Raw genomic sequence first — 16,541 nt, 5'->3', positions numbered from 1 at the left:
TTGGATGCTACCGTACCAGAGCATTTTCCCTTAAGATTTTTTCCCTTAGGATTCTTTGCTTTACTGCTTCCACATTGGTACGTACAGTACTGCCGTAGGTGTTGTACAAACAGCTCAGATTTGACTTAATCGGGCACGTTACCACGCATTTTAGTGTTCACGGATTGTCATCATATTTTCTAAGTGCTATTGCTTCTATTTCGTGAACACAACCGCAGATTAAAATGATCATAATAAAATTAATAATTAACCATGGCGATGAATATATATTTATATGAATATATGATTTACTAGTATACTTTGAATATATTTTAATTACATAATATGTAATATTGATGGTCGGTGAAATATTTGCAGAATAGCAACAAGACAAGAGCTGATGATTACTTATAGAGCAGCTAAGAGCACACCTGAATGCCTGAAAGAAAAGACTTTTCCGCAGAAGGGTGATCAGCTCGGTAACAGGGAGAGGTATAATAATATAATTTTATTTAATAAAAATATGTATTTTAGGTTTGTTGGCTATTCTGATTTTTCCGACAATTGTCTTTCATGTTCACCATTCTGTTTTTAAAGCCATTGTTTTTCAGGTTTTTACCAAACATTTATTTTTTTTCAAAATTCATAAAAGGTTGTTAAATTTTGACAATATAGCTAGCAATACTTTTCATCCTTTTAAATCATTTATCCAAACCTATTTTAATCTAGATAAAAGTCACTTCTTTTTTTTTGAGCGGACACTTGGATAACTGGACGAATTATGGCTGATAAAACCGTGATAATATTGATATCGAAGAAATATTTGCAAAACAGCAATGAGACGAGAGCTAATGAATACTTATGGAACAGCTAAGAGCACACTGAATGCCTAAGATTCTAAAGTGTTTTCGTTTCAAAAAAAGACATTTCCGCAGACGAGTGATCAACTCGGTGACATGGAGAGGTATGATAATTAAATTTGAAATGTTTAAATCGTAGTTCGCCAAGATATTGTCGATTTGATTTTTGCTTCAATTAGGTTGTGACCGACAATTTGTGAAATTTTGTTGGCAAACAGCTTAAAGTAAAACTCCATAACCTGGTGGTTTAAAATTACTAAATCATAACTATTTTATGTTCTGTTTTCAGACGGAGATTTGGTCGAGTGACATCAATCATTGTGGAATGTATAGTTGCTGATTGATGAAATATTCGCAAATTAGCAATAAGACAATGGATGATTACTTATGAAACAGTGGAGAGTAAAACTTGGATGCTTGGGATTCTAAAGTGGTTTCGTTCAGAGAAAAGACTTATTAGCAGAAGAGTAAAATACGCGTTAATATAGAGAGGTAGGATAATATAATGCTAAACCCCGCTACAAGTACTTGTGGGACTGAACTACACTAGACCCGCGACATTCATGTGGAATTTAACCACTGGAAGTCTGTCAAGTCTGTACTGGAAGTCTGTATTTTTTAATTTGCAAATTAGCTACGAATTTGGCTGCAAATTAGGCTACAATTTTAGGAAAGTTTGTGCTGACTAACAGCATAAAGTAAAACTTCAACACTGCGTTGTTTAAAATTACACTATTCAAAACTAAATTATGTTCTGTTTTCAGGCGGAGGATTCGGTCGAGTTACATCTATCATCGTTATGGGGATGTACATTTGAAATAAACGTCATTCATAAAGTGGTCGCCTCTCTACGGACACACGATGGTAAGTGAAAATTTGCGCAAGGTCTATATAAAATAAATATACAGGGTGGCCCAAAAGTAGGTATACAGTTATTTTATTTATTTTTCATTACCTTCCAAGCAGCTAGAAAACTAATGTAAAATTCACACTAGATTTATTATCTAAAAAATAAGCAATTTTTGTGGTAATTAACAAGTAACATAAAGTGAACTGCAAGTAGCTTCAAAGCATATAAAATAGTTCTATAACTGTATACCTACTTTTGGGCCACCCTGTATACAGTCACACCAAACTAAGATGCAAGCCAAGAAAAGTTGAAATCGAATATAGATTGTATAATGCTCCGTAGAAATTTCTACGTAATTTGGATAAGGTCTGTAAGTTTGCTAGCATAATTAATTCGAGAATATGGGGATAATAACTTGAAGTATTTCTATGACTGGAAAGTTTTGTTACAATGATCGTAAATTTTTATATTTGTATTATTGTATACATGTTCCCACAACGTAAGTCACTATAAGTGGTTTGAATTACTTTATTCAGAACTATTATGTTCTGTTTCAGGCGAAGGATTTGATTGAGTGACATCCATCATCCTTATGGGAATGTGAAGTTGAAATAACGTTATTCATAAAGTGGCACACTTCTCTACGGACACACGATGGTAAGAAAAAATTGCTGCTTAGACTTGCCTGGTGAAGTGTAGTACTAGAAGTACTTTCAGTGGGTGAAGCCTAACAATTTTTGCTTGTGTCTTTTCCTGCTGTGAGTGACTACGTCAGCGGTTTCCAAACTTTTTGTTCGTGCGCGCCAAATTAAAACTCACGGCGCCCCTACACGAAATAAAATTGCTGCCTTCTAAATTTTTTCATAACGACGTCGTCTTCAGTAACATCGGGGCCGGTACCAATCAAAAAGTCTGATTTTGTGATTGTTAATGCGAACTTTATGCCTCAAAGTTCGAAAACGTGATACTACGTCATTCAACTTGATGTCACAATGTGAAAAAATAATCAGGCCCACCTATATGTTTTTTTTGTTACTGCTTTGCTTCAGACAGCCTATCGTCTTTATACCTTTGCGATCTCTATTGTGTCGCGGGTGGGGTAATTTCTAGATTATGTAGTGCAGTGGGGTTTAAAATGACGCATGATATAATTGTTACATCACAGAAGTACTCTTACTATATACAAATCCAGACCAGAGGTCAGCAAAACGTTTGTAAACTTAAACTAATGTTTCAATTTTTAGAGAGTATGGAAGAACTACACAGCCAGTGTGTACCAAATCGAGCATCGTAAGAGCGTACGGTCGAAGTGTTAATGAACTCACAGACTAACGCAAAGACGAATGATACCTGCAGTAATTCAAAACGGACGAAGGTAACAAAGTAATAATCTACGTGTGACGTTGATTTAAGTTGTTATATATAAAGCCAGGCCCAAGGTTAGCAAAAAAAACGTTTGTTTAACTGAAATCTACGTGTTTTAATTTTCAGAGACAATGGACTCAGACTTACGCGAAGACGAATGATACCTGCGGTAATTCAAAACTGACGAAGGTAACAAAGTAATAATCTACGTGTGACGTTGATTTAAGTTGTTATATATAAAGCCAGGCCCAAGGTTAGCAAAAAAAACGCTTGTTTAACTTAAATCTACTTGTTTTAATTTTCAGAGACAATGGAAGAACTACCGTGCGGTCGAAGTGTTTATGAACACCAAGAAGACTACAGCCTGTTTTTTAGGACTGAGGAAGGTAACATAGCAATAATCTATCTGTGATATTTGTCTAAATTGTAACACGTCGTTATGTTTATTTCTATAATCTCTCCAACAACTCAAGGTTCTTAATAAAGAATATATGGGGTGTCCATAAAGTCAAAATTGCGAAGTAAATTTTACCATATGTTGTTTTGGCTCTCACAGATGTATTAAATGAAGTAGAAACAATTACTGATTAAAAAACAACAAACCTGGTTAAGATATATTGAGAACTTGACTTCATAACAAATTTGAAACTGTATATGGGGACTTTATGGATTTGTATATACAGTGTGCAGCACACGCAGATGCAAGCTAAGAAATAGAGTTTAAATCGAATAGATCTGCATTAATTTGAGAATATGGGGTTAATAACTTTGCCCGCAATTATGTGCCTGGAACGTTTTGTCACACCGGTAGTAAATTTTCATACTTGTATTTGTACATTTTCTCACAGAGCAAAAACCTCCTCTAAACATGGACTAAATTATCATGATAGCAATTTAAATATATTATTTCTTTTTCAGATTATCTCAAAAGACACCGCATGTCGCTTTCAATCTTAACATGGTTCATTCATTATACAACACTGAACGTCCCAATATCAGCTGAGAAATGAAACTTTATTATCGTGGGTGCCACATCACATGTTCATCGGTGTTCTCATTTAAGGGTCAACAGTGTTCCCATTGACAAATCAACAGTGTTCCCCTTGACAAATCAACAGTGTTCCCCTTGACGGATCAACAGTGTTCCCCTTGACGGATCGACAGTGTTCCCCTTGACGGATCGACAGTGTTCCCCAAGTGACGGATCGACAGTGTGCCCCAAGTGACGGATCGACAGTGTTCCCCAAGTGACGGATCGACAGTGTTCCCCAAGTGACGGATCGACAGCGTTCCCCAAGTGACGGATCGACAGCGTTCCCTTTGATGAAATACGTGGACATATTATTGTGCTATATTGATTATAATGCAATACAGACGGATACGGACAATACGGACCAGTCGTTGAAATCCAATCTGTGAGAGGGCACTGGACTCGCTATGTTTGCATTGCGGGTTCCTGCCCACTGACGTAAATGTTGTGAAACAATTTGGAATTGCAATGCCGAACCGGGAACGTTAGGTCCTTACAAAAACATAGCAGCTCTCTTACCAGGGGCCGCTTCCGCAGTGCCTTGTTTTAAGTTAAAGACATATAGTAAACGCTGTATGGAAAAACAACCTCGTGCATTTGCATACCACAGTAACAAACTAGCTAGACAATGTCCAACCGGGCTGATCAAGGTCCTTTATACTCTATTTTGTAGGGGCTACGGGTGATTTCGTTCAATTTTTACTATGTTTTCAAATCGTTTTATTACAAACGCTCTTATATTCATTATTGTATGGCCGTGTTTATTGTTGGTGAAATAATTGCTTTTCTCTTTTATATATTCGAGCAATTGCTTTATATTTTCCCTCTTTTTGTCAAATGGGATTTTTTCGTGTCAAACCCAAATTATCTGATTCAGGGAACAATTAAGCCATAACCATTGAGTGTGTTTTCAGCTACTTATAAATATTATTTTGCTTTCATTGTTCTATAAATTTATTGCTGTGGGGTTGGGGTGGGCTCTTTACACAGAGCTGAATGTTTTCAAATTAAGGATTCATTATTCTTTATTTGTGATGTTCAGCTTTGCGTATGATTTACACAGCATTTTCCCATTTTTTTCTGTGGATAAATGTTTTAACAAATTGTGTGTATATATGCGATGTTGGACATCCTTACAAGCGAACAGGGCCAGACTTAAACCAATGCGAGCCAGATAAGTGAATTCCTGACACCCCAATAAGGGGTAAACACCCCTCTCCGATAGTTACGAACACTGTTGAATCATGTTACTCGATGGCCGTGTTTTTCGTTATTGAAATAATTTTTTTTTGTATATTTAAGCAATTGCAATATATTTTCCCCTTTTTCAAATTTTCCAGCTGATGGATCCTTCGGGTTAAACCCAAATTATTTGACGATTCTCTTAGTGTTAAACTCAAATTATTTGATTCTGGGAAAAGCCACGGCTTCCTTGTAAAAGTATTTTGTATACCTTGTTTTATAATTTTTGCATTTTTTTTACCAATGAAATTGCTGTTGGGTTGGGGTGGGCTCTTTACGCAGAACTGAATGTTGTTAGCTTATTTCAGCTCTGCGTATGGTTTACAGCATTTTCATATTTTTTTATCTGTGAACAAATGCTTTTATCTTTAATGTCAGTAATAAAAATTTGCAAATTGTGTATGTGTGTATATTTTTGGTATCTGGCAGCCTTACATCAAACAGGCCAAATCTTAACCAACACGACCCAAATCGATTAATTCCCTACACCCCATATAGAACCCATATAGGATGTGAACGCCCTAGCCCAGAGGTCGGCAACCTGCTGCCCGTGGGCCAGATCCGGCCCGCGACGCTGCACAGAATTGTAGTAAAAAACGGCTGTTTTGACGATTGCATTCTTTGCGTAACAGAATTTATTGTGAGACACGTAGACTAAATTATATTACAACCTAACAAGTATTTAATTCAAACTAACTCGTTTAATGAGCCTATAATTTATTTATATTCAGACAAATGGCAACTAAACGCAGACTAGTTGATGCTAAGTGCAAAGAGTTTAATTGGCGCCGAAAATATTCAAATGGCAAAGCAATGAGGAAATAAAAACCTATATTTTATTTGAGAGATGCGTCACTGCTTTAATTATTCTTGAATGAAATCAATATTCAAATTTGAGAAACCATGCGAAAAAATGCACATCGTTGTCTTATTTTCGAAAATGAACATTGCAAACAACAAGCTGCAACTCGGGATTAGTATTTCCCATTTGGTGATGTCGAAACCGTATCAAGCGTGATGCAACAAAGACAGCCACATCAAATGCCATTTGTAAATTTTTTCTTCAAGTAAGGCGACTAAGTTGAGTTAATGAGTTGTTGTAGTTTTTGCGCGCTGCTCAAAATTTAAAATTTCAAATTCTGATCTATGTGAAAAAATTGTGATTCATCGGCCATCCGTTCGGTTTTTAACTTTTCTAAAATATGTGCGGACCGCCAAGACTTGCAAGTTGCAACCCTTAATTTCGGCCTGCGATCAACAAAAGGGTTGCCGACCCCTGCCCTAGCATGTTGAATTTTAACCACCCCTATATTCGTGGTGTATCGCATGCTTCTACTAATGAGTATCCGGTAAGTGTCGTGTATACCAGTCCAGATGGGCGATTAAGTGCAGCCACGAAAAGTTTTATCAATAATAGGCACATATCTCCCACCCTCTAAATTTTGAAATACCACCCCTCAATATGCAAAGCTAGGGAGCATACCGAACCAGATTTTTTTAAATAGAGCAACGATTCACGATTGTGCGTGTCATCCTTGCGCAGGGGCCATTCTAATCTGCTCTGTATCGTTCCAATTTTTTCATCATATGTACACTCGCAGGTAGAACCCGAACCGGATTTCACGATGAAAATTACGAGTGTACAAAATAAACGCCCACCTTTAACATACGCCAACCTATAGCACATTAGCATTTCCATCAAGAACTATTTCGGGGCCTATGAAAGTGCAGGCTCCACCTACCACTCCAGGCTCCACTCCACCACTTGCAATCATATAAGCAGCCCTTTTATTTCTGCCAGGATAAAGTGGGGTCCTTATTTTTGTCAATGGCAAGGGAGATAGAAATGTATATATTATAATTATGTATATTTATAACATGTTTTTAAGGCGCTGTTGAGTTGAAGATTGGTAATATTCTGCCCATTTCGGTGTACTTGTTAGATCTTGAAAGCCTTCAAACCTTACATCAAGCTGATCTCTCAAATTATCAGGAAAACCCACACCTACACGAAAAATATGCTGCCACAATTTTGTCTTCGTTTAATTCCGCGATTCGTGAATCTTTCAACCAACTCATATCTTCTAGTTTTACTGAAAAGGGATAATATTGAATCGATCTTACCTATGATGGTGTTATATATAATAAAAAAAAGTGCATAAAGATTAGTTTTACTTGGTTATAAAAGCGTTGCGCACTCCTACACCCTTTGCGATTTCGTATTTATAACAAGCAGGGTTTTCTACCATGGCCCATTGGCATTAAATGTGATTTCACTGACTGTCGTTAAGTTTTGTATGTTCGTTTCAAATTAAATGAAACTCATTGCAAAAAAAGGTCTTTTATTGAAAGGTATCAATACGTATTTTTCACGGGAGTCGCAACTTGAGCATATTTTTGGAGGGCGTCACAATACAATGAAGTTCGATAACCACTGAGTCCTAGTCGATAGCAAGAAATCTTTTCTATTTTTAAATGGTTACTAGTCTATGTACCAGTTATTTTGAATCAAAACGTGCTGTTTATAAGTAAATGGAAATCGGTATTCATATTTTGTATATTAAGGATTATCGTTATTCACTGATCAAAAATAAATTCTGAGGTTCAGTTTGAAATGGAAATATATTATAAAAGGTCCACACTCCGGCGACTCACAAAATTTATTGCTAGCTGCTCAGTCTTGAATGTTTTTATTTCCGTATTGAAAGTGCGTGGTTTCGGCCGCTGCTTTATTCTTAGCATAGATGCAACATTCACAAAACAGTATATTATGTTTGTGTCTGCAACAAACGACGAACAGTGAAATAACTTGATGCAAATGGAATTTACAATATACCTTTGTTTTTTAGGGTTGTTGGATGAATTACTTATTTTGGGGTAGATATTCCTAATAAATTAAATACAAATACAGATGAAATCACGCACGTCATGAACAAGGAGTCTATCCTTATGAGTATCCAATTGCCGAGGTGTTATTGATACTTATCATTGCATTTTCTACAGTTTACCTATGAAATATCAGCTTAAAAAAAGATGCCGAATCTATTTTGTTTTGAGTTCACCTGCTCAAAAGATAATTGCATGTGTGGCGATGGCTGGAAGACTAGAATAAGAAAAAGTTTTGTCAAAGTTACACCTGTATGTAACTTGATAATGAACATCTACTCAATTTTATCAACTCGTTGGTTAGCATCTGTGAATCTGTGAATTTCAAGGATTATTCTTCTACTGTGGTGCTGGAAATGATTTCAATTGCACTGTGACTTCAAGAAATTGCACTGCCTGTTTGGATCCTGGCAAAAATAATCGTTGTGAAAATTTAGGTGAATCCTATCTACTTACGTCATATATTATAATTGTTATTACAATATATATAAAACACTCTGTTGTTAACGCATTCTGTACAACACCAATTTGCTGCTTTTTGAGCTACTGGGTGAAAGAAAAATAATATTTTTGCATATTTCCAATAATTTTCAAAATCATTTTTCAAAGCCATCAAAGTAGCTGTTTGTCTGAAAACTTGCCTTCGTAAAATAATAAAATATAAATCCTAATAATCTTGTTTACAATTTACCAATAAGTGCGTGCTACTGATTAATAAATTACGTTTTGAAGTAACTAATTTCATTCCAGAATTGAGCACAGCGGCATGTAAAATTCTTCTTCTTTTTTAAAATTCATAATCAATGCTTTTATAATCATATTAATATATTCAGTTATTACCATCCAAGAGTCACGCTTTCCAACTAGAAAAATCTTCTATTATTTCGTCAGATGTGTTTAATATAAATAGAACATTTTTGATTTAGATCAAGGAGTTGACGAGCTGATGGTATTCTGGTTTCTGGTTGTAGCTGCTATTCTGAGATTCATTGTAACAGTCAGCGTATTGCTCTTGGACTGGTTCTGCAAAACCGAAAAATGTTGCAGTGATTGTAACAACCCGCACGCCCAAACACTTATAATTTTGGAGTTATTGGCGGGTGAGTCAAACTGTTCTATCTTCTCAACGTTTTTCCCGAATTTCTTATCATCCGAATTTGTATGCTCATTTCCGAACATTACTACTGGTTAACCCCTGGGAAATAAAAGTTTACTCATTACGCTAAAGTAGTGTATGCTTGATATCTTTTGTCGTGAAATGACGCTAAAATCTATTCCCAATTTAATTATTCTATTCAAATAGTGTCGTAAGCATGAGCGGAGTACATTGAAAGGAGGTATTACTATTAATGAGTACCAGTGTTCACTATTAGCGCACTTTTTTGCGAAAATTGCGAAGCACTTTCGCAACTTTTTTTAGGGACTGCGAAATAGCACTTTTTTCCGATTTTGAAGAGAAATAGCACTTTTTTTCGATTTTGAATGGGATAAAAATTCAAAGTTAACAAATATTTTCGAGTATTAAGTTGACAAATAAGTAACATACTAGTACTTTTGTAACTCAATTCTGCATATCATAACGATATTTACCGGAATTCTAACCTATGAGATGCAGACATAGGAGATAAAGCTTTTGCATTAACAGCAAAATTCTTGTTTATAATATGATTATTATACAAGCACACCGATTCCGCTTCTCCCGCAAAAACGCTCCGCGTCTTTGAAACCAGATGTTGGAATACTACCAGTGCCTTTCTTTGAACGAAAGTGGTCATGTGACTATCAATGATATCGTTGAATTCAAAATGACTATAAAAGTGTTAGTAAAGCGTTATAGTCACTTTGGATGTATTGTGACCAAAGTGCACGATTTTCAAATCAGACGAAACTTTTAGCAGCATGTCACAGATTTGCAAAATCACCAAATTCACAAAATACCATTAAGTGCCATTTTATTGTAATCACAATGTTGAAAGCACGTGGCATTTTGCGATATTTACACAACTATTTCTCATTGATATGCGAGTACGGGTGGGCAAAATTCAATATTTTATTGAATTGAATATTTTTAACGAGTACCGAATAACAAATATTTTTGGAACGTCGGTTGAAACATTAAAAAATCGGCAACAAAGCCTTTTTACTGGTTAATTCCGTTGTAATCGCTAATTGTTCTTGTCACCGATCGTTTTGGCGGCGATATCCAGGTTTTGTTAATCTATATTCCCGCCCTCTCTTTTTTACAAATATGAATTCTTGCGGGTCGGCGGACATCGAAGTTTTATATTTCGGGTTTACCCGTTTGTTCACATCGGCAACAGCTGTTGAAGACATTGAGGACTCAAATTACCATTTGCGTTGGCTTTAATATTACCTATCAAGATTTGTAAATTTACAGTCCCAATTTTATGCGAATGGTAATATTATTGTCGATACCGTGATGCTGATATTTATTAAGACGATAATTAACTTTCTCATGTTTTTCTATGGTGATAAACTTCGCAAATCTGAAATTGTGCCAATCCTGAATGTTGATTTAAAATAGTGATTGAATAATTCGGCAATAAAGGCATTTCTGCGTGGTCATAGGACGAGATAACGTTAATGAACAGCACTTCTTTTACAGGATATTTTACGTATGCGACTTAATGCTAAAAAGATTGGACTCGAGTGCTTTTTTTTTCGAGTGCTCGAGTGCCTAATAGAGGTCAGGCGCTAATTGTAACTAATTCCCTCAAGTTTCAACATGTTTTCAACAAAACAATACCCCAGCGATAATTATGGCTAAAATGTTACCGAGCAATTCACAATTTTATTTATGGAATTTGAAAATTCACCAGTTTCTTGACGATATTAATAATGTCACGCTCTAATTATTAGTGCAAAAAATACTCCCCTTCTTCCGCGGCGGTTTGACGGGTCCTTTGTTCCAATCTTCAGAAATTTCTGACACGGGGAGGGATATAGAATACTGAATCCGTAGGGTTGAATCCCTGTCGACTTACTGGTGATTTTCCGTTTTGGAATGCGTGGAACATTCTCTATTCTAAATTAAATGACGTTTCGCGGGCTAGAGTTCTCCCCGAAAATGATGTGTACCAGACGTTAGTTAGACTTAGATAAAACATTAGATTAATATATTTCATGACGCCCCGTTTTCGAAAATACAAAATTATATCGCAAAAAAATGCGTTTTGATACATTTGGAATGAAACATTATTTACGGTTAATTCAGATCATATTTTACTCTTCATGACACCCGGTATCCGAAAATACAGTTGTATTGCGAAAAATGTGTTTTGTTACATTTAAAATAAAACATTTTTGCGATTAATTTAGATCATATTTTATTTTTCACATTTAAAATAAAACATTTTGCGATTAATTTAGATCATATTTTATTTTTCAGGACACCCGTTTTCGAAAATACAAGGTTATATCGCAAAATGTGTTTTGTTACATTTAAAATAAAACATTTTTGCGATTAATTTAAATCAAATTTTACCTTTCACGGCAATCCGTTTCCGAAAATACATACAAAAGTACAAGTTTTATCACAAAAAAATGCGTTTTGTTACATTTATTTTGCATTCCCAACAAAATACATATTTTCCCTAATTAAAGTCGTCGATGAATCTGTTCCTGTCGGTCAAGCTTGACACACGTTTGGACGAGTGTGGAGCGGTTTTTTGGTCGACGATAAATTAAAAAGTTGCCACACGTTATTTGTATAACGATAATAACTGAAAAATTAGATTTTATAATAGAAGTGAATTTGTCTCAAGATGGTATTTTACGATTCTTGCCCACAGAAAATAAACACGCTGACAGGCTTGGTTATAATTGATATTCGTTTAATTTATTTAACACTATTAATAAACGCGCCACACCAAGTGCGGTCATATAAATTGCAGTCGCATCGGTATGGACTGTATGTTTTTGGCGCTCTCACATTAATTATAATTTTCAACAAAACAATACCCCGAAGCTGAATTCGTTACCGAGTAATTCACAATTTTATTTACGGAATTTGCAATTTCAAAATCTCACTTGACGATTTTGATGATGTCATGCCCTAATTATTACTGCTTAAATGCCTCAAAATACAACAAATGTAATCATTTTCGACGATAACAGGCGCAACAATTCGTAAACGAGACGTTAAAACGAAATTCGCGATTGATTTTACCTCTCTCTTGTTTACAATTTTAACATCCCGCCGGCCATGTATGGTCGAATAAAATGTTCACATATTCGAAACATGACTTGGCCAAGGATGGAAGGGATCACTAAAGAGCTAATAGAAAGTACATACGCGAGGGTATGATATTAATATCGAGAATATTTGTGAGCATATCACAGGACGGAAATATTTTGCACCCGGCTGTTTGATGGCAGAACAACGATACGCTAAAGTTAATTGGTCGAATACAGGGAAGTATTTATTTATCATCTCACTTGCGAACATCGAGGTTTGGGCGGAATTGTACGATCATGTTGTCTTTCTTAAATAATAACTTTTTCAATAAATGTTCATTTTACTTTTGCGTCTTTATTATATGTCGGGTTTTCATTAATTTTAAATTCGAAATTGTGTGAAATACTCCAACAGGTGTATAAGTACAATAATAATAGTACTTACCAGGGAAGTTAAATACACACGATATGTTGAGGGCGTCGTAACTCCCGTTTTTTAATTTGATTGTTTTACATTCTGCTTAAAAAACAACGTGGTTTTGCAGTCATCTAACGTAACTCTCGCGACCAAATCTTTTTTGTTTTGTATGGCATCGTCTTGGCGACGAATTTATTGCCGACTGAGTTTTAATTGTGTTTTAGGATAAGTTATTTTCTGTTTGTTGGTTTCTAAATCTTACAAACGTGGGTAGCAATTACCATTAATGTGAGATTTGTGCATATGAACGATTTAATATCGCGACTGGATGTCCGATATCTGAGAATGCGTATATCAGCGTTCATGTGGTCGAATAAAAATTATTTATCAAATGGATTGGTATTTCGAGACACTCTCAAAATTATTTGGGATCCACTATCATATCATTCGTTTATTTTTTATATTCATGTTTTTTTCAAGAATCACCCTCGTTATATTTCGTGTACCTTCGCAAAAGAAAACTCTTTGGTGTCATCGTTCCTATTAGTGTAATTGAAATGTATGGAAACCTCGCAAGTGGCGTTGTGATGCGAATATTTGATACTAGGTCAGCAGCATTACAAAGAGTGCTATTTATGAATGCTGAAAGTACATGACATTACTAAACATTTTGCCGATATATGATGTTTTCTGCCTGATTTAAACTAACTCGCACGCAAACCAATGCATGTCGACATTTAAAAATTACTTGTCTTTGGGTAAGCTCTGAAATAGTATAATATAAATGTAAATGAGAAATTAGGTCACGCTAGCTCACGAAAGGGGAGGATTTTCAAAGTGGTCTTGTGTAATATTTCGGAGAAAAAAGTTTAAAAGGAAAGTAGGTCAACCAATCTCCTAAAACAGGGGAGTATCCTGTGTAATATTTCGGAGGGAACGTAGGTTAACCTATCTTTTAAAACAGTGGGTGGCGACTTTCAAAGTGGTTCAAAATCACAAATTAATAATTGTCAGATTAGGTTTAGGGATAAATCGAAAAGTTGAATTTCCAGCGCACATAACCCTAATTAGTTGATTGCTATTTATATTTTGGGGGGGGGGGGATTATTTTGCACGGGATTTGTACAAATGATCCACCCTGTAACTAATATGGTCTTACGTGTATCAATCGTTGTCTGTTAGATGGAAGGAGTAACAAATGTGAAAGCCTTTGCTGTTCACGCGAGTAAGCAACTGACACCCTGATACATTGCATGAAAGTTTTGTTCGCGGCAAGTGTTAGCAGATGTCTTTTCGTTGCCCATGAATTCGCTTGTTTTAATTAAACGTGAATTCGCTTAAAGGGAACTCCCTTAACGGAAAGGCTTCTCTTTAATTCATAATATTAACCGGAGGAGCGCTTTTTCGAGTATCTATGCCGAGTTAAATGGGTAATATGAAAGGCTAGAGCACCTAACTTGTTAAAATCGGCAAAAGCACTTTCGCACTTTTTTTTTCGACTGCGAAGCACTTTCGCACTCATAATTCGCTTAGAGTTAACACTGATGAGTACTAATTGTTACGCATTCTGGTTTAATTTTTCTATGTCGGCGATGCCAGCTATGAATCAACATCATGCGATCGAAGGTATTCTACCTCTTCGTTTACGTTACCATCTCTCAAATTTCGATATTAAAACACTTATATTACGGAAATCCGACAAGTAGTTACGCAAGTCCACGTATGCGTCCCTGCCTCAGAGGGATCTTAACAGCGTAGTCAATTTACTTTGGCTAACCAAGTTTTGTAAATAGAAAATTCTTTTTTTTTTCAATTTATTTAAAAATCTAAATGTTCAAATCACAACAAAATCTGTTTTTCAAGTCATTGTTCTCAATTCATTTGAAAATACATGCAAAATTATTAAATAAATGTTCAGGTTAGCGTAATATGTATGTTGATATATATATTTATTTCTTCATTTAGATTTGGTTGATCTTGCGGCTGCCAGTATTTACCTCGCCTATAACAAAAGCTCAAAGCTTGAAGAATCAATCCCGGGAGAAAGGCTATGCGGTAGATTCGGGGCAGCATTTTTTGTTTCATGGATTCGAGGTGCCCTGGCAATTATCAAAGGATTTTGTGTCCGCATGATAAAAATCACAACAAGCGGTGACGATGAAAGCGCACAGAGTGAGGATAAAAGCAGATGTGTAAACGACGATGAACAGTGAAATGTCCGTGTTCACTTAGAATCTGTTGTTTTGTTACACGTAAAATAAAACATGCGTGCATAACGCATAAAATAATTGAAATACCAAACAATCGAATAAATTGGATTCATTCATTATTCTCACTAACCTGTCGTTATTGAAGTACTTTGTCTCTTTCATTAATAATTTGAATTACTCATTACCGGAAGTATTTTAGTTGATTGAATCATAATTTATTTTTATAGTGTCTTCCGTCCTGGCCTCTAGACGTTGGTAATATTATGGCACGTTATAATTTTTGCAAGCTTTCAATCTTTTTGCCACCGCCTCTCTTTCTCTCCCTCTCTCTCTCTCTCTCTCTCTCTCTCTCTCTCTCTCTCTCTATCTATCTCTCTCTCTCTCTCTCTCTCTCTCTCTCTCTTATAGCTATAACAATATGACACTTATAGGTAAATTGGTACTCCAGTAGTATATGTACCAGGTTAGGGTTAGGCCATGATTTTTTCCGATTTTCCTCATTTTAGTTCTATAGCGGGTTCGGGACTGTCTGTGTTAGCCAAGTGGATATATCCCCTACCCATAAATTTCAGTCTCTTTACACAACTTGATGTAAAGTAGGCGAACAAAATTAGTTACCTCCATATTGGTACAGATACTTCTGGAGCCCCGGTTTTTTCAATCTATAATCATTAGGATACACACTTTAATAGGAGTATATATCTGAAATTTGCTTCTACTGTTTCTATCGCCAACGTCTATTTATTAGCGGCTATGTCAAAATCCAATCAACATACATATTTAAGCGTTAGCTCGTCCATAGGTTATGTCCCCACTTTACACGGCTTGCAACCTTGTTAGGAACGCTAAAAAAGTTCGAGCAGTAACTAATGTGCTACACATTTTGTACAATGTTTAAATGCTACATATATATACATTTTACAGTTGAGATTTATCTAATAATTAAATTCTGAGTACGGTAGAAAAAAGTCGGTATCGACTCTGCAAAATAATCTTGCAATACAGATTATGATGATATTGAAGTAATATTGCTATTCGTGATTGATTGCTAATTTTGAAACACTTCTAATAATCATTAAAGAATATATAAATAACTCTATGTAGTATATGGAATTTTATGAAATTGTCGATCGTTCAGTAGAACTATTTCCAGATGTTTAGAACTATCAACATTGCGGTATTATTGGGAGAGATAATAAATATAGATGGGGATAATCGTGGCTGGTGACATCATTGACAGAGGTGTTAGAAGGAAATTTTGATTTTTCCAATCATTTATACGCGGCCTGCATTTACCGCTAATAAACTCTAAAGCAGGGTCGTCCAACCCGTGGCCCGCGGGCCACATGTGGCCCGCCGAGGAGTTTCGAGTGGCCCGCGCTGTATTTTCGGAATTAAATAAAAAATAAATTGAGTAAAACTTCTATTTTTCTAGTGAGGTAGTTAATATGAAGATTTAATACAAACAATTTGTTCATTTTCCTGATATGCGCTCTGCTAGCCC

General features: G+C 35.6%; 1 protein-coding gene, 1 long non-coding RNA gene and 1 other non-coding gene across 3 annotated transcripts; 2 read left to right on the top strand and 1 right to left on the bottom strand.

Annotated features, from left to right (window-relative positions):
* Window positions 1–864: 864 nt before the first annotated feature.
* LOC120336959 (uncharacterized) lies at window positions 865–5,680 on the top strand. The gene is made up of 8 exons (XR_013474308.1): window positions 865–943; window positions 1,129–1,331; window positions 1,604–1,703; window positions 2,247–2,346; window positions 2,934–3,064; window positions 3,181–3,243; window positions 3,360–3,440; window positions 3,973–5,680. It is a non-coding gene; the product is annotated as an uncharacterized LOC120336959 (long non-coding RNA).
* Window positions 5,681–6,824: 1,144 nt separating this feature from the next.
* Window positions 6,825–6,934, bottom strand: LOC120336976 (U6 spliceosomal RNA). Its single transcript, XR_005568912.1, has one exon. It is a non-coding gene; the product is annotated as a U6 spliceosomal RNA (small nuclear RNA).
* A 1,399-nt stretch (window positions 6,935–8,333) lies between these two features.
* On the top strand, window positions 8,334–16,142 carry LOC144419933 (uncharacterized). The gene is made up of 3 exons (XM_078110184.1): window positions 8,334–8,649; window positions 9,139–9,312; window positions 14,793–16,142. Exons 2-3 carry the CDS (start codon window positions 9,159–9,161, stop codon window positions 15,038–15,040), a joined length of 402 nt encoding a protein of 133 aa, XP_077966310.1. The 5' UTR covers window positions 8,334–8,649; window positions 9,139–9,158; the 3' UTR covers window positions 15,041–16,142.
* Window positions 16,143–16,541: the final 399 nt, after the last annotated feature.

The sequence above is a fragment of the Styela clava genome, chromosome 2 (genome assembly GCF_964204865.1).
Source record: "Styela clava chromosome 2, kaStyClav1.hap1.2, whole genome shotgun sequence".
Lineage (NCBI taxonomy): Eukaryota > Metazoa > Chordata > Ascidiacea > Stolidobranchia > Styelidae > Styela > Styela clava.
This window is presented reverse-complemented; position numbering and strand designations above follow the sequence as displayed.

What these genes read in the sequence shown, in the direction of transcription:
- LOC144419933 (XM_078110184.1), top strand. Translation starts at nt 9,159, where the DNA reads ATGGTATTCTGGTTTCTGGTTGTAGCTGCTATTCTGAGATTCATTGTA. An exon ending in AATTTTGGAGTTATTGGCGG is followed by an intron (nt 9,313 to 14,792) that starts GTGAGTCAAACT and finishes TTCTTCATTTAG; the next exon opens with ATTTGGTTGATCTTGCGGCT.